The 27,501-nt window shown below is 37.8% G+C and overlaps 1 protein-coding gene across 1 annotated transcript in view; it reads left to right on the top strand.

Annotated features, from left to right (window-relative positions):
* dnah5 (dynein, axonemal, heavy chain 5) overlaps positions 1–27,501 on the top strand; it is a gene marked incomplete at its 5' end in the record, with an annotated part of 161,185 nt that overhangs the window by 3,345 nt on the left and 130,339 nt on the right. The window contains 9 exons of the mRNA XM_081387820.1: positions 18,704–18,838; positions 18,984–19,068; positions 19,464–19,603; positions 20,226–20,444; positions 21,334–21,471; positions 21,628–21,804; positions 21,900–22,013; positions 26,098–26,205; positions 26,286–26,408. Coding sequence (XP_081243946.1) covers positions 18,704–18,838; positions 18,984–19,068; positions 19,464–19,603; positions 20,226–20,444; positions 21,334–21,471; positions 21,628–21,804; positions 21,900–22,013; positions 26,098–26,205; positions 26,286–26,408 — 1,239 coding nt within the window. The remainder of the gene's footprint in view (positions 1–18,703; positions 18,839–18,983; positions 19,069–19,463; positions 19,604–20,225; positions 20,445–21,333; positions 21,472–21,627; positions 21,805–21,899; positions 22,014–26,097; positions 26,206–26,285; positions 26,409–27,501) is intronic.

A 27,501-nucleotide genomic window follows, 5' to 3' on the forward strand; every position in this document is an offset into this window, starting at 1 on the left:
TTATGCAGTAAAGTTGGCCATTTTAACATGGGGGCTATATGGGATTATATGGGGCATATCACTTTTGGAGCCTGTCTCTAGCGGCCAGTCGATGAATTGCAGTTCAAGTCACATACGTGTTGGATTCAAGAGAGAAACCGGAAGGTTGTTACTTTACTAACCCATGAGGCCATGGGAGAGAATTTATGCAACTGATGCTGATAGGACACGTGACAGTCACAGCATGACTGATGTAGTATTACTGCGTTTGTGCCATGTTGTAATCAGGTGGGTAATCCATCGACCGGAAGTTGAAGCCGTCCGCGTGCTGCCATCTTGTAGCAGAACTTCACTTGCGTTAGCATTCCATTGACTCCCATTCATTTTGGCGTCACTTTGACAGCGAATAACTTTACATCTGAGGCGTTTAAAGACTCCATTTGTCCATTATTTATTTCTAAAGAAACACGACAATGTATAAAGGGATCCATTACCTTCTATGTTACATTATGGCCCTGTAGAAACAGTTTTTGTAAAAATAGGCTAACGATTGCGTCATAACCACTCGACTCTCTGTCGCACAGTAGAGAAATTACCGTACAGACCGGAGGAAAAGTTTGCGGGCAATCGGGGAGACGTCAAGGGAGAAGCCCATAGATATATTATACTGTCAAAATAATTAATCAGAATACTTACTCCTGCTCACTCACGCCAAAGAACTCTTTGCTCAAGCTCGCCGTCTCTGCAAGATTAACGTTGGCAGTTTGCACGCACAGCTACTAGAAGATTTACATCTGTCAGACAGGTTGCTTATGTCATCAAGCTTAGTTTGAGTCTGCGCGTCAGGAACGGAAGTTCTAAAAAATAGCTAAAAACGGGCTTCACTTGTCTCAATTGAGTTCCAATGAGATGGCTCTGTCCACTTCTTATACTGTCTATGGTTGTAATTACCATAAATAAATCTCTGGATGCTTTTGAATCTCTCGCAGTACTTTGATGTCATACACTGATCTGCACAGCACCACTTCAAGTCGAACACACCTTAAATCTGCAGTGGTCAAATGGTACAGGTAGTACCAGTCTTGTAGTACAAGTCGTAGCTCTCAGAAGTTGTAATTACAAATTCTACAAACATGTGCATGAACGCACCTTATGTCCGAACTTCATTCATATTATATTAAACGGGTTTTTTAGCGGTTGCAAAGTAAATTCAAATTCAAATGTAGTACCTGCACAGACAGTACGCAATTTCGGAACACAGCATATTTGTTTTTCGTGTCAGAAGTAGAACGAGTACTTGAAGTAGGCCTACGTCAGAAATATAACGGACATCAGTTTGTCTGGATGTTGTTGCTTTGCACCGTTGGCGTTAACACGGTGTAAGAAAAACATTTGACATGCTCTGCTGCTGTTCTTTTTGCCACAACACGACGTAACTTGCCACATGACGAACGATGAAAAAACACATAAAATCCGATGTAAACTGATCCAAAAAGAATAATAACATCAACTTCAGTTGGATATGGCAAAAAAAAAAAAAAAAAAAAATCTGCATGTGAAACATTTTTTTTCACATTTATTTATATATGCCTACAGATTTTTATCAGCAGATTCACTATGATAAACAAAATAGGTTAAAAATTCACACATTTGATGTTTTTCTATAGAAAATGTAAGATTTTTTTTGTAATTTTATTTTTTTATTTTCATTTATATGAAGCTATGCTTGGATATATAGGATAGTAACCTCAAGTTAATGTTTTTAACCTAGTCCTAACCTAGTTTCTATCTGATTATAATACAGTGTATTCCCATTCATGAGCCCGTGGGTCAGTTTAACAAGATGTGAATGGTCATGTGTTACTGGGGCATTCCCTTATGCAGATGCCCCTTCACAATACAAATGAATAGCTTGTATTGTCATTGTCTCACTGATAAATAAAGTGTTGTATTGTGTGGAGGTGTAAATATTGCATCTCATCCTTCCGAGGGCTGAAGTTCTGTCTGTAACTGTAGACTTAACAACAATGGTCTATTTAGCCTCATAGTTGACATCTGAGAAGGTCCAAGACCTCCATTGTTAAACAAACAGAGGACGGGTGATCACCCAATACCAAAGGACTAGATAAAGAGCAAATGAAGGGTAAAACAATATTTTAGTCCTTTAACATACCACACAGCTCTCATGGAGTGTTAAACTGGAAATTATTTCAGCACTTGGCTGCAGTCAGAGTGACAATGCTGCCTCATACACCCGACTTGCAAAACAAGGTAAGATGAACCTTTGCTTCTCAGGTTTGCAGTGACTTTCAAATATCACAACAGACTTTAACAATTTTCTCTTTCCAGTTTATGAAATTTTTAAATCGATGATAACACACCAAGTAGAAACAAATTACACTAGCCTAAGCATTAACCTTCTGAAAAGAGCTGAGAATTCCTTATTTTGAAAGGTCGTCATGGTTTTCTTGTCTTTCATAATGGGAAATTTATCTTTATTTATCTGACAGGTTTTAGTTCAATTCTGTGCCAAATTCGAAATGAGTTTATTCATTCATTTGTTTATTTTTTATAATTAGTTTCTTTATTTATTTTTAAGTATTGGATGAAAAAGTTAATTTCATATTTAATCAGTTTTATTTTTTGGCTGTTTAAAAAGCAGCAATACAATTCAATTGAAAATCAGCTGCAAAGCCATACGTGTACAGTATTGAGGATACTCCAGTGCAGTTAGGGTTTTTAGGTATAGTTTGAATAATTGTTTTAACTTTTCTTCCGTTGTGGCACTTCATGATCCCAAAATTTAACTTTACATTCAAAATTCATAAGATCTCAGAACATGAGTAGCATGTTTTGGCATGAACTATCACACTCGTTTACAGATTGATTCTCTTTGCTCATCTGGAAAATCTTCCTCTGCTAAGGTGATCTTTTTATTTGTCTTGTGTGTTGCGTTGCTAGGTGATGGCTGGCGTTCAGGCCTTATCATTTATTTACAGTTGTTTTGGCAGTCATGGTTGAGGAAGCACTGGTCAGTCATTCCCACGCTAGCTGACCGTTCACATTTGCGGTCAAGTGCTATGTATGCATCTTCTTGCCCAGGCTTGTTGGTCTCTGTTTGCTGGACTATAAATCTTCATCCTTTTCATCTACTGTCATCCAGATGGCTTCACTGGACTTCAGAGTCTGTTACCTGTGTCAGACATTTAAGACTTAGTTAAATATGTTTTTTTTTTTGTTTTTTGTTTTTTTTTTTGGCAGTGGTAAGTCAAAGGTGATTGGTTAAGTATGAAAGAAGTCATTTATCTCACAGTTTTGTCCAAAGCAACAGCACACTTTAGAGAAATAGATCTCTTGTAGCAACAAGAGGTTAAAGGGGCTACATGTAAGAAATATCTTGTATTGATCACTTTTTGTTGCCAATGTGTGAATATCTTGTAACAAAACGTAAAAAACTAGACCTTCCCCTAGACCTTTGCTTTTATTGTCTATAGGATTCAAGAGTCAGGAAGTTTTTGCCAGGAAAATCAAAAGCATGTGACATTTACGTATGCTCCCGAGAGCCTATAATAATAATTTGTTACATTTATATAGCGCTTTTCTCAGCACTCAAAGCGCTCAAAAGCATTTTTGTTGTGTGTATATTTTTTTATACAATGTTCTGGATAATGCCGAAAGAGCAGTTCTATACTGTTATCTTTTATGTGTCATGCAAAGAAAGGGGAATAATTCAAACTATAGTCTCACATGGCCAGATCTACATCATCTGTAGCCTCAAATATACTTTATAATCAAACATTACATTGTAATTTTTATTACCTCATCTGTTGACATGATGCCAGAGAATTGCAGAGCTGGTGCAAACATATCCACATTGCTAAGATCAGATGCTTTCTTAAAGGGTTAGTTCACCCGAAACTGAAAATTCTGTCAGTAATTGCTCACCCACATGTTGTTCCAGCCCCGTAAGACTTTCGTTCATCTTCAGAACACAACTTAATATATTTTTTGATTAAATCTGAGAGCTGTCTCACTCCTTCATAGGCTGCTATTGCATTGTAATTGCAAGTTAGTAAAGACCAAATACTACAAATTGCATACTTTGTCTTCAGTAACAAATGTACATTATTAGACAAATAAAACTTAGCTATACTTTGTACAAAACACTATTGTATACTATAATGTATTTTGAAAGTATACTTTCAATGCATTTGTTACAATGATCATTTCCAGCACACAGTTAAAATATACCTAAAATATATTTTTAATAAAGTGCAAATAAAATACACTTTTAAAAAATAAAAAGGATTTTCAAAAATATACACTGTAAAAAATGATTTTTTGGTTAAGTAAATACTACTGAAAAAAAACAATGTAATTTACATGAAAAAGTTAGTCCAGGCAATAATTAAAAAAACGAAGTAAATTCCATATCAGTACTTAATTCAAGCGAGTAGAAATGAAAGCGTACATATCTACTCAATAAAATTAAGTAAAAATTACTCAACTTTTCTGATGCTGGGGTTCCCATCATGCACTGGACCTTGAATAATTAATGAGGTTCATTTTTCACTGTTTTCCAGCTGTATTTACACTGTTTTATCATTGCTTTTGTTGTCAGGATTAGTAATTTGCCATTTTGTGACATTTCGAGTAAATTTTCTGCTCAAAATGACACATTCAAACACAAAAATGATCCATCAAATGTTACCGTCATTGTGTATTGTCTACCAAGTATTGAGGTACTGTATTTGCACTTACATGAGACTCAACATCTGACATGATGTAGTATAAATTACTTAAATAATCTAAGTAAAGCACATACTATAAATGATTGGTATAATTCAATATTATTGTTTGAGTGAAATGTAATGTAAAGGAAATTTCAACTAAATTGATGTTAAATCGACCTTTTACTAGCCAAGTTAAATTACTTATTATCTTTGTTACTTTCACTTAACTAGGTTAAGTAAAGTTTACTTAATTACATATTCCAAGTAAATTTAACTTAAAGATTTCTAATCAAAGCTACTGATAAATATGTTTAGGTTTTACTTGGCAAACGTTGTAAATTTACTAGCATTTTCTGAGTGAAAAAAATTAGCAAGCTTTTTTCAAGTAATTCCTACTCCAAATTTTTTACAGTGTATTTTAAGAAAATATACTAAAGTACAATTATTTGAAAGTTGTATTGTGAAAATAGGTAAAAGCATGATGGTAATATAATTTTAATATATTTAAAGATAGTACAATTTTTGTTAGTATATTTGCAATGTACTATTGAAAAGGAGTTGAAAACTGTACTATTGAAAAGGAATATATTTCAAATACAATAAAGTATACTTTTTTTCACTAGGGTCATTTTTGTTGTGTGTATTTTTTGTTATTGGGAGGAAAGCACACAGCACAGTTTTCACATATTCTTTCTAAACGTCGCTCTCAGCAGCGTGGATGCTGTCTGAATGTTCGTGAACAGTTTATAGCTGCAAAGGTATTTCCAGCTTCTGTTTACTTCTAAGCCCAGGACAAAAAATAACTTTGCCGTGAGTATATTTGAGCACTGAATCATGTTCAGTCTGTTGTACGTTACGTATGCGACCACAAGCAAAAGTTGCTGGCTGCAGTTTACCTAATGGCTATAGTGCAGCAGATTAATGGCATATTTAAAGAGAATCGTTCAAATTGGTATAAAAGCATGAAATTTGGCACAGATACTCTCTAAGGGTCACTCTTTGGGAAAAAGGCGTTGGCCATCCAAAAATTCAACATGGCGGCCATTTTTTCAAGATGGCCGCTATTTCTGTCAAATGCTCATTATGTCAATCGTTCAAACAGTGATGTAGGCATAACATTTTGTGAAAATACTCTCCAGAATGTTTTTTTTTTTTTTTTGGAAAACGGTGCTTGTCCCTCAAAAATTCAAGATGGCAACCATTTTTCAAGATGGCCTCAATTTTTCAAGATGGCCGCCATTTTTCTTGAATCCTTAATTTTTTTTTTTTTCAAATGGTGATGCTAGCATGAAATTTGGTACAAATATTCTTAAAGGAACATTATCATGGAAAAAGATGTGTGCCACTCAAAAATTACACAAAAATTAAAAAACGTCATTACACAACCAGGGCACACTGGTGACTTCACTGCTGTGGAACTCAGCATGGGGTTCAGTGTCAGCTGATGTAGTGGTACTTACACTGTAGTTCTTGACTAGTAGTAAAAGTATAGTTTAGTGTCCCAAATGCTGTCTAACAGCCCCTCATCAATTAGCTAGTAATAGATGTATTTAGATAGGCGCACCTGAATTGACAGGTTGTGCCAGCGCGGGAGAGCCGAGCAAAGGGTAAGCGGGGCAATACATGACTTGTTCATGTATGCTTACTTGGAAGATGTACAGATCACACGGGACTTAAATGGCACTGGATGAATGATCGGGCTAGGTGTAGGTGACCCGTACCTAGTTGTATCCCATACCTGAATGTGTACTATGTCTATGATTGAGGTGGTAAAAGGATAACCCCTCTGCCTTAATCAGACAACAAACCTCCAAAATGGCAAATGAAAATCCCAGGTCAGCCAAGAGGCCAACTGATTGGATGAAATGTTGTCTTTGTCAGACAGACACAAAGGAACCCCTCCAATCACCACCTACCCATCATGTTTCAACATGATGGCTATAAAATGATTGCCACCAACATTCCACTCTTTCACAAGATGAACAAAATGCCAATGACCCTGGACCTGGAACGATTGGATGAAGGTGGTGGTATAGAAGCTACTTTGAGAAGGAACCAAGCGAAGTATCACTACAATTGTCGACTTCGGTTCAACAACACAAAGTTACTTCGTGCCCAGAAGCAACAATCCGATGCTCAATGTTGTGAGACAGATGAAGGCCAAACAAAGCATTGCAGAACCATGATGCAGAAAAGTCTAGATGATCAGGTTTGCTTTTTTTGTGACAACATATCTCCTGAATCTGACCTACGTCAGGTAATGACACTGCAACTGAATGACAGACTACATGTATGTGCAAAAACCAAGCGGCAACCTCCCCGTCTCTCTCTTGAAACCAACACGGAAGTGAGTTAAACTGCAATTCATTGACTGGCCGCTTGGCCTGGCTGCAGAAGTGAGTCAAATCTGTATCTCCCTCATGTTAAAATTACCAACTTTACAGCAGAAAAAAATATGTTTACAGCCTGGATCTCTATGTGGATTTGGTCTATACAGCTAATTTTGCCCTTCATAACAACTGTGAGGGGGGTGAATTATTTTATAACTCGTCCGTTTAGTTGATTAATATTTAAATTTAAGGGTGTGAGTGACTTGAGTGACAGATGGATTGCCGCTGTCAGTGCTAGCCGTTTGTCTGCTGTTACTAGCCGTCACTTCACCTCAGCAATGTTAGCTGCTGAACTTGCCATCTCTGCAGTGTTTGTGCTTTTTTTCGGGATTATTTCATACAATTTAATACTTGGGTACAAAGCCCACGTCTTTGGATTCCGTCGTTATCATTCGAGAGAACAACCAGTGCTGTATTTCAGTTGTTTTCCTCCGTGAACATGCACTAATGGATGTCTGACAATTTCGTTGCTTTTTGGGGTTTTCAAATTTAAAACGTCAATAAATGCTTGTTTGTTCTGCTCTCACGGAACAGATGGATTATAATATGCTTATGTACCGTCAGATGAAATCATGCAGGCGTCGGCGCTTTCTCCGTCCATGCAATAAATGCACATGAATGAGCGCGGATTTTCTAGCACATTTACTTGCACTTCAAAGGCAATATATCTATGGTTTAACCCATTTGAGAGAAGGCCAAAATCAGAATTTAAAATGGACTGAATAAGCTCTCTACGAACTTGAGCAATGCCGCGCTGACGGACCATGAAAGAGTGACGGACATGTATGCATATAAATCACTGTCACACACAAACACTCTCGAAGTAATACACAGTCTCACTTGTAGCCATGTCTTTTAACTATTATAATATTTCGAAGGGCAAAAATAGGAACGTTTAATTGGCTTTACATCATCAGCTAACTCGATCACGTCGAGCTAGGTGATTTCAGATAGCCAGGCCAGGCTCCTCAGCTCCACTCACGCTCCGCCTGTTTGCCTATTTTCTGTTATCCGGGAGTGACGCAAGGCCAAGATGGCGACGGCCGGCTCCGCCCACTTTAGGCTTCAAAAATGCTCTTCAGAAACCTACGGGTGACGTCACGGACACTACGTCCATATTTTTTTACAGTCTATGGCAAAAACACTGAATGATGCTAAATTATTGTCTCAACTAAGTGGTGCTGATGCCATTGCACAGGAGCTGAAATACCATCATTTGTGTCTCATTCATCTTTACAACAGAGAGAAACTCCACCTCAGAAGGCTTGAGAAAGAGTCACAGAGTGAAACGATTCAACCAGCCATCTTTCTTATGGCTCTTTCTGAACTGGTCACCTATATTGTTGAAACCAGTCTCAATTCTGATGGTCCTTCCGCCTTCCGTCTCACAGATACAGTGGGGAGAACAAGTATTTGATACACTGCTGATTTTGCAGGTTTTCCCACTTACAAAGCATGTAGAAGTCTGTAATTTTTTATCATAGGTACTCTTCAACTGTGAGTGACGGAATCTAAAACAAAAATCCAGAAAATCACATTGTATGATTTTTAAGTAATTAATTTGCATTTTATTGCAAGAAAGAAGTATTTGATACATCAGAAAAGCAGAACTTAATATTTGGTACAGAAACCTTTGTTTGCAATTACAGAGATCATAGGTTTCCTGTAGTTCTTGACCAGGTTTGCACACACTGCAGCAGGGATTTTGGCCCACTCTTCCATACAGACCTTCTCCAGATCCCTCAGGTTTCGGGGCTGTCGCTGGGCAATACGGACTTTCAGCTCCCTCCAAAGATTTTCTATAGGGTTCAGGTCTGGAGACTGGCTAGGCCACTCCAGGACCTTGAGATGCTTCTTACGGAGCCACTCCTTAGTTGCCCTGGCTGTGTGTTTCGGGTCGTTGTCATGCTGGAAGACCCAGGCACGACCCATCTTCAATGCTCTTACTGAGGGAAGGAGGTTGTTGGCCAAGATCTCGCAATACATGGCCCCATCCATCCTCCCCTCAATACGGTGCAGTCGTCCTGTCCCCTTTGCAGAAAAGCATCCCCAAAGAATGATGTTTCCACCTCCATGCTTCACGGTTGGGATGGTGTTCTTGGGGTTGTACTCATCCTTCTTCTTCCTCCAAACACGGCGAGTGGAGTTTAGACCAAAAAGCTTTATTTTTGTCTCATCAGACCACATGACCTTATCCCATTCCTCCTCTGGATCATCCAGATGGTCATTGGCAAACTTCAGACGGGCCTGGACATGCTTCGGCTTGAGCAGGGGGACCTTGCGTGCGCTGCAGGATTTTAATCCATGACGGCGTAGTGTGTTACTAATGGTTTTCTTTGAGACTGTCGTCCCAGCTCTCTTCAGGTCATTGACCAGGTTCTGCCGTGTAGTTCTGGGCTGATCCCTCACCTTCCTCATGATAATTGATGCCCCACGAGGTGAGATCTTGCATGGTGCCCCAGATCGAGGAAGATTGACCGTCATCTTGAACTTCTTCCATTTTCTAATAATTGTGCCAACAGTTGTTGCCTTCTCACCAAGCTGCTTGCCTATTGTCCTGTAGCCCATGCCAGCCTTGAGCAGGCCTACAATTTTATCCCTGATGTCCTTACACAGCTCTCTGGTCTTGGCCATTGTGGAGAGGTTGGAGTCTGTTTGATTGAATGAATGTGTGTACAGGTATACAGGTAACGAGTTCAAACAGGTGCCGTTAATACAGGTAATGAGTGGAGAACCGGCGGGCTTCTTAAAGAAAAACTAACAGGTCTGTGAGAGTCGGAATTCTTACTGGTTGGTAGGTGATCAAATACTTATGTCATGCAATAAAATGCAAATTAATTATTTAAAAATCATACAATGTGATTTTCTGGATTTCCGTCTCTCACAGTTGAAGTGTACCTATGATAAAAATTACAGACCTCTGCATGCTTTGTAAGTAGGAAAACCTTCAAAATCAGCAGTGTATCAAATACTTGTTCTCCCCACTGTATGTGCAACCTGTATCAGCAGCGTATCCTTTTTTCTAACAGTGGCCCTTCCTCTCTGTGGACTACACCTTGCCGTGGTGGAGAGGCTTGTGTATGAACTCCAATGAACCTGAGAGCTATGCCGGCAGGGATTTTATATCCCTGGCAAGTTTAACTAAGCTGGACAGGTCAAAGAAGAGGAGGCAAACAAAGCAGACATTACGACTATTTGACAGAAATGGTGGCCATCTTGAAAATGGTGGCCATCCTGAATTTTTGAGTGGCACATACCTTTTTCCAAAGGAGTGTTCCTTGAAGAGTATTTCTGCCTAATTTTATGCTTGCATCACCATTTGAACAATTTAAATAATTAAGGCGAGACACTACAGGTGAATAGGGTAAAAATTATAACTAGCAGATATCACCATGAAACTTTCCCAGTTGATTACCTACATTAAGATGAGAAAAAAAATGTATTAAAAGTTTTCTGTAATTTAATGTTTAAATATGCAAATTAGGCAATATCTAATTAAATATGCGCTAATTTGTATATATATTTAAAAAAACGAAATCTGAGTATTGGATAAAGCCAGATTAAAAATTATTTTTTTCATTGTGTTCACAGAGGCATTTATGGATATCTACTTTTGTTATCCTGTAAATCATAATATACTGTGAATAGCCTCAAAAAAATGATTTTCGCCATGTTTTTTGGAATAAAATGTTATATAAATCAGGCTAGGAATAATATATTTACAGATCCCTCTGTAAATGTCTTCATAATATAACTAGGTACAAGACTGGAAAGATTGGTGTATATAGGTGCTACTGAAGTGGAGATTTCAGACTTGGAGTATGAGAGAAAGGTCATTTTGAGAAAACGGGCTTTAAAGATTTATCATCAGCCAATGAGATTGCGCATTCAGCCCTTTTACTTTCGCGATTGGTTGCTGATAAAAAGGAAATGACCATATTTGGATCCGACAGCATTGTACAGTGAAGAGAGAGCTTTCCAGCGGTGCCTGTGATGACAGAGAGCAGACAGAGATCGCGGATCGGCGGGAGGATTTACAACGACAACTTTTGTTGAATTTACACGAAATCTACAGACGCAAACAGACAAAGTGTAGTAAAATAAAGACCTAAATGTGTATTTCGGACTTTTTTCACCACAGTCTGAAAGAAGACATGTTATTGAAGACAAATATCCAAAAATCTCAAAATTGACCAGTAAAAAAAAAAACAATGTTTTTGCCTGCCATGTCTTACTTTAATATTCGACAGGAACGGTGGCCATCTTTAAAAATGGCGGCCATCTAGAATTTTTGAGGGACAAGCATCTTTTTCTATTAACATGTCCTTATATATAGTATATTTGTATCAAATTTTATGCTTGGATCACTATTTGAATAATTGATATAATAAGCATTGAATAGCAATGGCAATTGCTGAATGGCTGAAAAGCAATTTTGAAAAATGGCCGCCATATTGAATTTTTGAGTGGCCAACGCCTTTTTCCAAAATAGTGGCCCTTAGAGAGTATCTGTGCCAAATTTCGTGCTTCTATACCAAAGTGAACGATTTTTTTACTAATCTGCTGCAGATTAGAGATTGGCATGGTTTTATTTCAGTTAGCCTAATAGCTAGTTTGATATACATTGAGAGATGATCTTATGGAAAGTACTCCATGCCAATCTCTAGGTATGGTGAAGGCTATGTGATGATGTGGGGCTATTTTAATTCCAAAGGCCAAGGGAACTTTATCAGGATGCATAGTATCCTGGATCCATGAAGTAACTGGCCTTTAAAAATAAAAATCTGCCTGCCTCTATGGGAATTTAATATAGGGGTGTCCAAACTTATGCACCCTGTATTTTAAGGAAGAACATTTATTTATTTACGATACATTATTCATTCACAAAGAAAATTGGTGTCCTCAAAGGTTGGATTTTTCCTATTTTTTTTTAATTAAGGCATTAAGTTCAATTTCCAAAAGATGATTTTTTATTCCTCTTTTTAGTCAACTTTAGCATGGGTGTCTAAACTTATGCATAGCACTGTATATATATATATATATATATATATATATATATATATATATATATATATATGAAAGAAATTAGACATTTGACATTTACATTATATCAGAACAGTAAACGATTATTTAAGAAAATGGCCCTTGGAATAAAGTTTCTTTCAAATCCTTAGAAAGACCAAAATACAAACATGTTTCTTGAGCATTTGTATCCGGCCCACAAAATGTTGTTTAGTTTATTGGCTCATTTTTGTTTTTTACAGTGTTACCTAGCACCCCAGCCAAGAGACTTTTACTGTCTCTCACAGCTTCGACGAGGGGCCCAGTCTGCTCTGCACATTTAAGGCTTTGTTCAGTTGTCTTTCTTTTATTCTGTACAAAAGACCATAAACATTTCAGCTTTTACTGTCATGAGAAAAGTGGGGACTATACTGTGAAGGTCACTTAAACAGATGATAAACGCAGTCCAGTCTGGATGCTGATTTTCTTACTTGGAGACTTGCCTATCAAAATTTCTACACTTGGATATACACATGTAACGAAATCCATTGGGTTTGGACTGATTGTCTGCTTGGATGATGATAAAGCTACATGATAGTCTGACAATCTTTACATGTAAAATCTCATGGATAACAAACATAAACAGAAGTCTGGAAGATGTAAACCAGAGGTGCTGTCGTCGATAATCTCAAACAGCCAGATCACTGCTTTTAAAGTATGTATCCAGACTCCAATGTTCTGATGCTTCATTTGCTTACTTTTCCTATTTATTTATATAAATAATTTATTGGTATTTTCTTCTTTTTCTTCAATAATGCACCACACTGGATATCAAAAGTATATCACTGTATGCAAATGTATATCATGTTACAGTTTGTAACATTTGTTTGTGCTCAGATTTAAAACAATGTTGAGAGAGACATAACTTCAATGAGACAAGAACTCAGTTAGTCTCCTAAGCAGTCAAAGTGTCAAGAAACTGCGTTGATATATTTAAAAATAACACTCAACATCTTTTGACTTTAGTACATTTTTTTTTCTGTGCATAATATGTCCTAATTTATATTATTGAATTCAGTATTTGTGGTTCTTCAGTTATTTGCTGTCCTGTAGAATGTATTAACAAAAAGAGCTTCATTGTAGTATATATTTATTTATTTATTTATTTATTTATTTATTTATTTATTTATTTATTTATTTATTTTTTTTTTATTTTTTTTTTTACAAAAGCTATTCTGTCCTTTTTATTGTTTTCCTTTCATTAAGCAAACTTGTTGCACTTTATTTTAACGTATTTAACTAGTTTTGTTACAGTTACGTGCAACTAACCCTAAACCAAATCCTAACCCTAGTAAGTAGCCTACATGTAGATGTAGTTTTTGTAGTAGATTAATATTATTCAGTTCTTAAATGAATAATTACACTGTAAAAAGGACACCTTAAGCAACCTGTTAAGCTTCACCAGTGCACCGACACACTGAATCGTTCTTTGTTTAAATAGTTAAAAGTTACTATTATATTTGATGTTATGACCTTGACAAACTATACATCATTAAAAGGATAAGATTCAAGTTTCAGTATTTTACTATTTTATTCTGAGAAACTTATAGTGACAGTTATGTATTAATTTGTGTCAGGAGTTATGTATTTTTTATTTAATATGAGCGTCAGCCGCTCCCATTCAGAAAAAAAAAAAAAAAAAAAAAAAAACTCCTGTATGGTCGTCATGAAAGCGCTTCCCAAAACAACGTCCCTCAGGGCTTTTAGCTCAAAAATGTGCAGATTTGGAGAAATATTGATAGATTCTCATAGGTTTATGTCATATTTCTATAGAGAGGAATAATATTTATTGAATTTATACCCAAATGTGCCGATGCAATCATTATGAGCGCTGGATACTCTGATGTACTGTGTTTTCAATACACACTGGCAGCCTGAGGCCGCCCTATGCACATTTAGTCCATATATGGAACACATGAAGAAGAGCCATGTTATGTGACATACCAAGAACTCCCTGACATAAACAGAGATCGCTGTAACATGCAGATAAAGATGTTTTGGAGACAGTAAACATGATTGCAGCGATATATGATTTATCTGTGTTCTTCGAGCCATGTCAGGTATTTTCATAATAATAGATTATATTTATAATGTAATACTAATCGATATAGACTTTATCATTGTGCAGAATTCTATAAAATAATATATTTTCTGTCAGATTTTTTTATCCGAAGCCAAATCAGATCACAGAAGGTTATTTAAAACACTTGACTTGATTCATTTATTGCTATAGTAGAGGAAGAATTTTCTAAACTCGTTAAATCATCTAAATCGACAACATGTATGTTAGACTCTATACCGACTAAGCTATTGAAAGAGATGCTTCCAGAGGTCATATATCCTCTTTTTAATATCATTAATTCATCTTTGTTATTAAGATACGTACCAAAAACTTTTAAGCTGGCTATGATTAAACCGCTTGTTAAAACACAACTTGATCTTACAGAATTAATCAATTACAGGCAGATCTCGAATATACTTTTTCTGTCAAAGATACTAGAAAAGGTAGTATCCTCACAATTATCTTCCTTTTTAGAAAGAAATTATATCTGCAAGGATTTCCAGTCAGGATTTAAACCGTACCATAGTAGAGACCATAGTACCATAGTACAATAGTAGAGAAAGCTCTCATTAGAGTCACAAATGATTTGCTCTTATCATCCGATTGTGGTTGTATTTTGCTATTAGTGTTACTCGATCTTAGTGCTTACTGCATTTGATACTATTGACCACAACATTCTTTTAAATAGACTAGACAAATAGACAAAATTATGTTGGCATTAGTGGAATTGCACTAGCATGGTTTAAATCATACTTATCTGACCGTTATCAGTTTGTAGCAGTAAATGAAGAGATGTCTTATCGATCACAAGTTCAGTATGGCGTACCACAAGTCTCAGTACTAGGACTGTTGCTGTTCACTCTGTACATGCAACCCTTGGGAGATATCATTAGGAAACATGGCATTAGTTTTCACTGTTATGCCAACGATACTCAGTTCTATATTTCTTCATGCCCTGACGAAACTTACCAATTCACAAAATTAATGGAATGCATAGCTGATATAAAAAAACTGGATAACTAGTAATTTTCTACTACTTAATTCTGAAAAAAACTGAGATTCTAATTATTGGACAAAAATCTTCCTCACATAATAATCTAGAATACTGTCTAACACTTGATGGCTGCTCTGCCAAGTCTTCATTGTCGGTTAGGAACCTGGGTGTGCTCTTTGATACCAATCTTTCATTTGAAAGTCACGTGTCTAGTATCTGTAAAACCACATTTTTCCATCTTAAAAATATATCTAAATTACATCATATTCTCTCAATTACAAATGCGGAACAGTTAGTTCATGTGTTCATGACATCAAGGCTAGATTATTGTAATGCTATTATGGGTGGTTGCCCTGCACGCTTAATAAACAAACTACAGCTGGTCCAAAACGCAGCAGCTAGAGTTCTTACTAGAACCAGGAAGTATGACCATTGTCAACACTGCACTCGCTCCCTTTTAAACATTGTATACATTTTAAAATATTGCTGATTACTTACAAAGCACTAAATGGTTTAGCTCTGCAGTGCTTGAGCGAGCTCTTAACGCATTATAGTCCTTCACGTCGTCTACTGCGATCTCAAAATTCCGGCCAGTTGATAATACCTAGAATATAAAATCGACTGCTGGTGGTAGATCCTTTTTCTACTGAGCACCAAAACTTTGGAAAAGTCTTCCTAACATTTTCCAGGAAGTAGACAAACTCTGTCAGTTCAAATATAGACTAAAAACACATCTCTTTGACTTAGCATACACATAACACATTATAAACTTCTATAATTCAATGTTAGGCTGCATAGTTTAGGTCAGCCGCAGAGCCATAGAGAGAAAGAGTTGCGACACTCCCATAGACCTCCGTTGTAAATAATGGCGGCGCTTTTAACCGCCTACTTCCGGGATTTGAAGATCGGAATAGTTCTAAACACTGTCATTTGGGCGTTGGACACCATTCACTTACATTGCTGCGCGTCGAGTTGTTCCAGAGTTAAGTTTCTGAAATATCGACCTCTTTTGATTTGTCAACTGTCTATGTTGTATCAGAGGCCCTTTGCGATGCTTATACTGGTCTTCATTTGTATGCACAGCGTAATTATTTATATTTTATGTTGGTTGTTTCAACCAATTTTCAAGCACTGCCTGCTAGCTAGTGCGACTTCGTCAGCTGTGACAGTAAGAGTTCGGTAATGAATCACTACCACCTTTATAGCAACTTTTATTTAATTCAATTTTTTGGGATATACTAACATTTCATTATGTTTTATTGTCTTGAGTGAAGTGGCTTGTGAGAACAATGCTGGACCTCTAGGATTGTTATGGGATCACCAGTCCTGTGGATCACCTGCCCCTGGTTTTTGTTTTTCTTGTTCACACACACCCACACAAGCACACATTTTTGTTGTCTGTCATTGTTTAATAAAAAATATTTAAGCGAACTCTGAACGGACCGCCACGGCAGACCTCTTTGCGTGATCACGAAGGTAGGCTAATGGCTGAATCAAAATTTATAAGCAAAATCACGGGAATCAATAGCCTAATACAGCCCAGTTGTGCTAAAATAAATATCATGAGACTTCCATCATCAGATGAATGATATGGAAAAGTTAAGTTAGAGCCGCTAAAGCCAGTGCTACTACCCATGCGAACATGAACACTGAGCTTTTCCCTCCAAAAATATAGCCTAAAACTTATCTCAAAATGCAAAACTGACATTAACAAAATGCAATAATGCAATAACAGCTGAAAAAGTACTTGGGTGTGTGTTTTATTTTATATTTACCGTTCAATAATGCAATCGCTGCTGTCTGTCCCATAGAAGAGCATGACAGCCAGCGTATGTTTTAGAACTATTGGGGCTTACATGAACCACGTGACAGCCATAGCGGCGACATCAAAGAGTGTCACAACTCTTTCTCTCTATGGCTCTGGTCAGCCGGAACCGGGAACACTTTCCATTAATCCTGATGTACTCGTTATATCATACAAAGGATGTGGTGTACGCTTATATTAGTCTCTCTGTTTATACCGAGGTTTACCGTAGTCCGCCGGATCCAGGCCATATCCAGATCTGATGAAGGACCTGCATCTGGACATGACAACAATGCAGTCCTGAAAGTCTCTCCCCTGTGAAGGCCTCCTTCCCCTATATATAATTCCCCTATATTCCCCTTTACCTCTGTACAGATAAAACGTTGTCAAAATAAACGTGGAAGCGATAAATAATTCTGTATCAGAATTTTTAAGGCCAGACAAGTAATTTGTTGAGGTCAATTTGTAAAGTAAGACTACACGCCTGTGCACATATATAATTCTAACGCGCATACCTATAGACTAAACACTTAATACGCATGTGCACGCCGTCAGCGTTTTCACTGGTTTGCGTTTTGAAGTCTATGCAGAGATAAACTTTTTTTCAAAATTATTCAATGCTTGGAACCTATTTCAAAGTTTGCGTTCTCGAGCCACCAGGCACTGTTGTTGTCCAAATGAGCGGGCCGGAGCGCGTTAAGGGTTTTCTGTTTGAACAGTGTCGTGTTAGCGGCCCCTAGGTTAATAACTATTGATCTTTTCAACGGAAGTGAATCAATCAAAACTAACTTTAGCTGGACAATTTTATCTTTAATCTTGGACAACTTTATTCTAGAGCTGCTGTAAAGGCAAACAATCTATTTTACTTTAATTTCCTATTATCACTGTAAAGCTGCTTTGAAACAACCTTTAAAAGAGCTAAATGAAGGTGACTTGTAATTATGCATAAATTATAGTTATTAGTTTGGTAACTATGTAATGTGTAAAAAGGACACTGTAAAATAAAGCGTTGCTGGAAATTTTACGTTTCTAAATTTTACATATTTATTTACTCCATTTAGACTTTTCAGCTCCAAAATCAGTGTCAAAATCAGTATTATAAAAGTGATAGGCCTACTTTCCGATATCTCAAAAAAAAAAAAAAATGTTTTCCATTCATTTAAAATTTTTGTGAACAAAGTATCACTGTCCCCAATTCTGCTGTCATTACTATCCTTTAAAACATTTCCATAGATTTTTCAGTTTACATTTGGTGTCATGGAAATAATCATATTAATAAAAAAGTCACAGAGGAGCACATCTTTTCCAGTCAGATTGAAGATCACAATTTTCCCCCAATTTTTCCAAGATTTTATTTCTGGTTAATTTGTTTAGTTCAGGTTCAAGTTCAGGTTTTTTATCAAGCTTTTTTTCTCTCTAAAAAGAGAAAAAACGGCATTACTATCACACATAAAACTTGGTCAAGGCCATGGATCTTTATTCCAGGATATGTGATAAATGTTTTACCTAGTTTGTGGTTTCATTTTTCAAGATTTCTGGAATAAATCAAAAGCACTCTTACAATACTACAGTGTCCTACTACATCTATTAAACCATATAACAGAATTTCATTAATGGTCAAATTGGTGACTATAAGACTCCTCACCTACTCTAAATTGGGTGCATCTTCTTATCACACAGCAAAAGCTGAAGGAAGAGCGTGAGGCCAAGAGAGCACAACTGGACAGCCGACATGACTATGTTCTCAGCATTGTGTCCTCTTGTGTGGGTCTGGAGAAGGCTGAAGTTGAAGATGCGATACTGGAGGGCACACAGGTTAACAATATTCCACATACATACTTCAAGGTTTTGAAGAGCATGTTCTTAACATTTTATAGTCAGGAAATCACAGATTGCTAGCATTTGTTAGTATAGTGATTACTCGAGTTTTATTTTAACAATATTATGTCTGATCTTTCAGATTGAGCGGATGGAGCAGTTCTTTGCTGTTGATGGCCTTTCTCACCTCATTTTATACTACCAAGACACAGAGCCTGTGGATACAGGTTAGTAAAGCCTGCAAATCTCACAGTAATGTCTGTGTCATTATTCACCCCAAATTAAAAAAATTCATATTAAAAATAAATCAACCTATTGGCTCATTGATAAAACTAAACTCAAGTTCTTAAGGCTGCTCACTGGATATTTCACATTAGAAGTGTTGCAAAATATGCTAGAAGCAATATAATATTGTTTTGCAGAAATGTCGCCTCTGGCACATTTTTCCAATGAACCACTGAATGAAAAAAAAAAAAAAGCAGTAATGTTGTTTAATTGTTTGTTTGTTATTGTCAATATTCTCAATGATGATTCTCATTAGACTCTGTAACACTGCGCCCAAACCAGACATGCAAAAAGATTTCAGCAATGATCGATTTGTCTTTGTGTCTTTGTTTGGTAGCTGTATCCTCCTCAGTGAGTCGCGGTAAGAAAGCGAAGGTCTTCGTGACTGAAGGCACAGATGTGGCCCTCACTGGCAGTTGTGTATTTTTCACCCGGGCAAACACCTCCAAGCCTATCACATCAGAGAATATCCACAGGGTAAAGAGAAACAAGAGAAAATGTCTGAAAAGCAGCCCCTAAGGTTTTCCCAGAAAAATCTCACCATCTGTTAACCATGTCAATAGCATGGTCTTTTTTTTCTCTCTACACATAGTTCTTGCTTAAGACATTAGTATCATTTAGTACATTCCATTTGGGTAGACAGTGGATTCTTATGACTTTTTTTAAAGCATTAGAGGCTTTTAAAGCATTTTTTTAACCAGAAATATTAATGATAGACTATCATCTAACATACATTAAACTAGCATGAAAAGTAGCTAGTTTTAAAATCAAATATCGGAACCACATGGAGATTTTAAAATAATCCCGTCTGTATTCAACAATTACCAATTTATTGTCATACAGCTGAAATTACAAAATCATGTTGTAAACATGCCTTGAAGTTTGGCTTGCATGACAAACCTCATATAATGAATTATATAATATTTAACTGAACTTCTGACATTAACAACATTTTATTAAGGTTAATAAAACCTATTTTTATTACCATTTGCTGTGTGTAATGTTTTGCTTCAGTTAGAGCCTTATATGTCATCAAAACAACCACAACACAAGTCTCTTGTGTATGTGTTCATCCGTTTGCCTCTGTTTGCTCTTATAGGATGTGAACTTCAACATGTTGGACACCACCGGTGTTGGTCTGCTGAAGAGCGTGGAGCAGCTGCTGTCAGAGATCTTCATCCCCACTCTGAGGAAGATGAACCACGGCTGGGGAGAGCTAGCAAGCCCGCAGGCTCAGGCTGTCAAACAAGACTTCATTAGCTCCCTGAACAGCTTTGTCTCTGTGTTAGCTGGGGCACAGGAGAGCCTCCAGGAAAAGGTCTCACAAATACAAAAGGACAAAGAGAGAGGCATACTTTTACAATAACATAAACACACTCACAGATTGTACACACTCCATTCTATTTTATATTGATCCATGGACTCTCAGGAATGAATTGGATGGTGGATTTGGTCAGGCAGATGACATATTGGAAATGCCTAAATTGAAGCTATTTTTAAACTCTTTTAAGCTTTCAGCCATCAAGATCCGTTTCCCGGATTTATAAGATCTTGGAATGTGGTGGAGAGAGGAGTAGATCATTTTAAAAGAATGTTTTGGGTTCTTTTAACAGAATTTGTGCACACATGAGACTACTCATGACTTTATTTAGTTACTGCAATCTTTCGTCTTGGTGAAAGTGATTTCACCAACAGCATGTTCCTGGATCAACATCTTTGTTGATCCTGGAACAACGTTCTAATCAAATCAGATTTGAGGGACAAGTTTCCAGTTTGTCAAGTTTATGCTAAGGCTTCCACGTTAGTTATTCACCTATCATTTCCCTCTGATTTTAGGGATAGATTATGGGTAATGTTAGGTCTGGGGGTAGTGATAAGGTTAAAGGCCCATTCACACCAAGGACGATAACAATAAAGATAACAATAAAGATATAGCAGAGTTCACACCAAAACTATAACAGGAATGGCACAGAGGACTGCTATCATTGGAATCACTTTCAGAATGATTTTATCCAACTATTGAATGATAAAAAGATTTTTTTGGCAAAAAATGGCAAATGATGCCATGATGGCAGAGCTGAATATTCAGCAGCCATTACTCTAGTCTTCAGTGTCATCAGAAATCATTCAAATATTCATTCAACATTTAATGTCCTGAAACATCTCCAGCCCAAAGTAACATCTGTGAAAACTGTTTAATATTCTAGGTAAACCTCCAAGAATGTGAAACATTTGACTTGAAGACGTTGAAAGGCCCTTCAGATTACACAGCTGTGGCCAATAGCACAGAGGCTCTGGAGAAGATTGAAGCCTGCATGAAAACCTGGATCAAACAGATCGAAAAGGTTTTAAATGCATTTTTGTTTGTTGTATAGCATTTATTATATGCATTGGTTTTCTTGAAATTATGAAAGTTTGATTTTCTTCAAAGTTTTAACTCCTTTGTGATGTCTTTAATATGTTGTATTCACTTTTCAATCACACTGTCTTGTGCTCTGAAGGTCCTTGCAGAGAGTGACCAGCTAAGGAAAGAGGCAGATGACCTGGGCCCCCGTGCAGAGCTTGACCACTGGAAGAAACGCATGTCCCGTTTTAACTACCTGCTGGACCAGTTGAAGAGCCCTGAGGTCAAAGCTGTGCTGGGGGTTCTCATTATAGCCAAGTCCAAACTCATTAAGGTTAGTTGATGGTTTATATTATCAGTTGAAGTTTACCTTTTTACCTAACTTTTTTTGAGGTCTAATTTTCACCCCTTAATTCTTTGTCTCTCCAGGTTTGGCGAGAACTAGACATCAGGATCACTGATGCAGCAAATGAGGCCAAAGACAATGTGAAGTACCTGTACAGCCTTGAGAAGTTCTGTGACCCGCTGTACAACAGCAACCCTGTAAGGCTTGTTCTGATACGGTTACTAAATTTGTAAACATGCTTTCTAAACATGAAAACTGAAGACAATTTCAAAATACCTTGCTAACAACAACAAAAAAATCCACCAGAAAAATTCATTAAACCCAAAATTACTTCTGCAGTCAGTAAAGTTAGCAGTATCCTGCACATCAACAAGCAAAAATGATCAACTATTAAAAAATGTGTTTGTTTTATTTATTCTTTTTTTATGAGTAGTGTTTTATTTTAGGCAAACTGAACAAAACAGGTTTAAACATGAAACCATGATTTTCGATTAGACCAATATAAAAATGCACTTTCAAATAAATGACACGGTTAAAAAAATGGGCCAACTAAGGTTGTATTTATGCGTCTTATATACATTTATTCATTTAGCAGACGCTTTTATCCAAAGTGATTTACAAATGAGAACAATAGAAGCAGTTAAAACAAACAGTAGGACAACAATATGCAAGTGCTATGACCTTTCTCAGTTTAATCTAATGCAGTACACGTTAATTTAATTTATTATTTTATTATAGAATAGAATAGAATAGAATAGAATAGAATAGAATAGAATAGAATAGAATAGAATAGAATAGAATAGAATAGAATAGAAAGTGTTAGTATTATTGGATCAAGTGCTGTCGAAAAAGATGCATCTTCAGCAGTTTCTTGAAAGTGGCTGCGGACTCAGCAGAGTTAGGCAGATCATTCCACAAGCAGAGAACAGAGGAGAGGAGTGACAGGTGCTCTCTTCGACTCTTTAAAGACCACTCTGGCTGCAGCATTCTGGATCAGTTGCAGAGGTTTGACAGTGCAAGCTGGAAAACCAGCCAGGAGAGCATTACAATAGTCCAGTCTGGATAGAACAAGCGCTTGGACAAGGAGTTGTGTAGCATGCTCTGATAGGAAGGGCCTGATCCTCCTAATGTTGTACAAGGCAAATCTACATGACCGGGCAGTTCTAGCAATGTGGTCTGTGAAGTTCAATTGATCATCAATTACAACTCCAAGGTTCCTGGATGACCTTGGAGTTATGGATGACAAGCCTAGCTGAATGGTGAAGTTGTGATGAAGTGTTGGGTTGGCCGGGACCACAAGTAGCTCGGTCTTCGCAAGGTTTAGTTGAAGGTGGTGTTCCTTCCTCCAGCCAGAAATGTCTGTCAGGCAGGCTGAGACACAATCAGCTACCGTCGGGTAGTCAGGCTGGAATGAGAGGTAGAGTTGTGTGTCATCAGTGTAGCAGTGATAGGAAAAAACATGTTTCTGAATCACAGATCCTATGTCATGTAGATGGAGAAGAGAAGTGGTCCAAGCAGTGAGCCCTGAGGCACTCCAGTAGCTAGATGTTGGGTCTTAGACACCACACCCCTCCACGACACCCTAAAGGACCTACCTGAGAGGTAAGACTTGAACCATTGGAGTAAGGTTCCCGAGATGCCCTTCATCTTTAGGATTGACAGGAGGATCTGGTTGTTAACTGTGTCAAAGGCAGCAGACAGATCCAGCAGGATGAGTACTGAGGATTTGAAAGCTGCTCTTGCCAGTCTCAGAGCTTCAATTACTGAGAGCAGGGCAGTCTCAGTTGAGTGTCCTCTTTTGAAACCAGACTGATTGCTGTCCAAGAGGTTGTTCTGTGTAAGGAAGGAAGAGATCTGGTTGAAAACAACTCATTCAAGTGTTTTCGCGACGAATGGAAGATGAGATACCGGTCTGTAATTTGCCAGATGTGCTGGATTTAGAGTGGGTTTCTTAAGCAGTGGGGTTACCCAAGCCTGCTTAAATGCTGTGGGAAAGGTACCAGTGTGAAGAGAGGTGTTTATGATGTGTGTGAGTGCGGGTACAACTGATGATGAAATGGCTTGAAGTAGGTAAGTGGGAATAGGATCAAGCGGACAGGTGGGAGGGCGATTGGAAAGGAGGAGTTAGGAGACTTCTGCCTCTGAAAGTAGAGAGAAGGAGGGTAGAATGTGTGTGTTAGCTGGTGAAATGTGTGTGTCAGTTTGTGGATTGGTAAATTGGCCACTGATGGTGGTTTTATTTATGAAGAATGTGGCAAAATCTTTGGCTGTTAGGGTTGATGAAGGAGGAGGAGGGTTGAGAAGAGAGGAGAAGGTTTTGAAAAGCATGTGAGAGTCAGAAGAATTGTTAATTTTGTTGTGATAGTAAGTCATTTTAGCAGTAGAGATATTAGCAGAGAAGGAAGAGAGGAGGGATTGATAAAGACCAAGGTCAGTAGGATCTTTCGATTTACGCCACTTTCTCTCTGCACCCCTGAGTTCAGAATGATGTTCACGGAGAACATCAGATAACCAGGGGGCAGAGGGTGTGGCGCGGGCTGTCCTGGAGGAAAGGGGGCAGAAGTTGTCCAAGCAGGATGTTAAAGTGGAGAAAAGAGTATCAGTTGCACTGTTAGTATCTAGTGTTGAGAGCTGATCAGGTGGAGGAAGTGTGGATGAGACCAAAGAGGATAGGCGAGAGGGTGAGAATGAGCGCAGGTTTCGCCGAAAGGTGACCTCAGGAGGAGTGTGTGTTATGTTCTGAGGCAGGTTGAGATTGAGAGTGAGGAGAAAGTGATCTGAGGTGTGCAGCGGAGTGACCAGTGTATGGTCAGTAGCGCGTGTAAATAAGGTCCAATTTGTTACCTGATTTGTGAGTAGCCACAGTAGATACTCGTTTGAGGTCGAATGAGGCAAGCAGAGTGTGGAAATCAGCAACCTGAGGTTTTTCTAGGTGGATGTTGTAGTCTCCAAGAACTATGAGAGGAGTACCATCCTCAGGGAAGGTGACCTGGGGGACGATGTACAACTAAAAAATGGATTTAAATAGGGCTAGTGATGGTAATTGAATGTGATTCAAATGAGCTGTTATCACACAGAGGTGGTAAAGGATCACATTTCCAATCGTTTGAGATGAGCAGACCAGTACCTCCACCCCTACCAGTCAGGCTAGGGGTGTGTGAGAAAGTGAAGTTAGTGGAGAGGGCAGCCGGTGTGGCAGTGTCCTTTGGTCTGATCCAGGTCTCAGTCAGGGCCAGTAGGCTGAGACCTGAATGACTAGAAATAGATGTAATGAAATCAGCTTTGTTTACAGTAGACTGGCAATTCCAGAGACCAATAGGAAAAGAGAATATAGTACTAGAAGACACCGGGAAGGTACACAGGTTGTTAGGATTGCACTGCCTCCAACGTGTGAAATTTGATTTACGTATGTTACAACAAGAAATTAATACTCAAGTGCCTTGTTGTCCTTGCTCGGTGGACCATGAAGGCTGCCGCGACCGCTGCCGCGGTGCACTAACCTATTTTATACACGCCTAATACCTCGTTATTGAATACAGCAGGCCACGCCCTACTATTTAGCCAAGCGAAACTCAAAAGTCACGACACCCAAACAAATGCCACGAGTAAAACAGTAATTAAAACAACAAAGAACCACGCTAAAATCTACTGGGAAAACTAAACACTCAGACTGATGTTCTCTCCTGTTGTTCGACTGCATCTTCTAACAAGTACTAGCAGATGGGTAGAATAAATACTTTAGCTGGTTTTGGCCACGCCCTACTATTTAGCCAAGCAAAACTCAAAAGTCATGACACCCAAACAAATGCCACGTGGGCGCGCATTCACAGTAAATAAAACAAAGTTTCCTAGCAACAAAGAACCACGCTAAAATCTACTGGGAAAACTAAACACTCACAGACTGATGTTCTCTCCTGTTGTTCGACTGCTTCTTCTAACAAGTACTAGCAGATGGGTAGAATAAATACTTTAACTGGCTTTGGCTACGCCCTACTATTTAGCCAAAAAGTCACGACACACAAACAAATGCCACGTGGGCACGCGTTTTACCAGAGTAAAACACAGTAAATAAAACAAAGTTTCCTAGCAACAAAGAACCGCGCTGAAATCTACTGGGAAAAGTAAACACTCACAGACTGATGTTCTCTCCTGTTGTTCGACTGCTTCTTCAGTATACTGTACAGTATACTGTTATACAGTAACTAGTTTATAAAGAGTTTATAATAAAGAGTTTATTACACCTTGTGATATTAGCTGTGTTCTTGGTGTATCTTTATGTAGGTGTCCATGGTAGAAGCTATTCCTGGACTCATAAATGCGATCCGTATGATCCATAGCATCTCTCGTTACTACAACACCTCAGAGAAGATCACCTCCCTTTTTGTCAAGGTAAGAGTGAGCTGACACCCAAGTTAATTTAATTTCAAAGGCATAATACTTTAAACTGGAAATATTATCTTTCTCCTTAGGTTACAAATCAAATGATCACCGCCTGTAAGGCCTATATCACAAATAATGGCTCAGCAACCATATGGGATCAGCCGCAGGAAGTGGTATCTGAGAAACTCAAAGCTGCCATTCGCTTGAATCAGGTACAATGTGACATTTAGCTGGATGATGTGCTTATATAAACTGATCAAGGTCCAGATACCACAGCATTTTTAAAAAGCTAAATGTGTCACATTTTCCTTGGCCTTTAATGTAAGTAAAAAGATGACAAATGAAAAAAAAAATGAAAAAATAAAATAAACAAAACAAACCAGCTCCAGTGGAACTAGGAGCTCATCTGCTAAACAAGCCTGCCTTTGAACACGACACTTAACCTTCATCCACAGCTTTCTTCTTCTACATCTGTCTATCCCATTTTACCAAGAGACAGATTTTGCTAAGCTTTAAAGCTCTGATGTTCATCCATTGTAGGGAAAGATAAACACAAGAACACATAGACAGAAGACTTAAACATTATCTTCTGGTTGCAAAGACAAGGCTTAAGCCTAGTACCAGACTAACATTTATGTGTGAGCTGTTTTAACTGAAAGCAACTTGCAGTGACATATCTTAAAATCAGAGGCGAACCAACACTGAGTGGGGGCCCCAGGCAAAATTAATCAGTGAGGCCTTTTTATATATATATGTATTGTATGTATGTTTTATATACAGTATAATATGTAAAAAAATTATTATTATTTTTTTATCATCATTACCTAGAGATATTATAGAAAATTCAAAAAGTAGTCAAAAAACTACTGACTAAACCATTGACTAAAGATTTTTCTGGTCGACTAATCGCACGTTTATATTAATTTCTGCTTAAATACTGGGTGCATGGAGGAATATAGCCTATTCTGCACTCAAGCGCATGCATAAATCGTGCCGCAAAAGCAGGCTAATGATTATAAATATGTCTTAAAAAATAACGAGACATTTTAACTGTTTATTAATAAACTGTGTTTTCTAAATCAGCCGCTGCAAACATATGCCTCCATGTCGTGCAGTGCGTGCTCCACACTCCGCACAAACACTTGGATATGCACATAATAATAGCGAACATTTATCGAGGTTAAAGTTAGAGCGAGCGGCCATGCCAAACGGATAAGTCCTCTTCATGTTTAACAAATCAAATCATGCATTTTCTACCTACCGCAAGTAAGCGCTGCGCCAGTGTCAAAAAGGCGGCTGAGGCGA

The sequence above is a fragment of the Scardinius erythrophthalmus genome (assembly GCF_964197995.2).
Source record: "Scardinius erythrophthalmus genome assembly, chromosome: 16".
NCBI lineage: Eukaryota > Metazoa > Chordata > Actinopteri > Cypriniformes > Leuciscidae > Scardinius > Scardinius erythrophthalmus.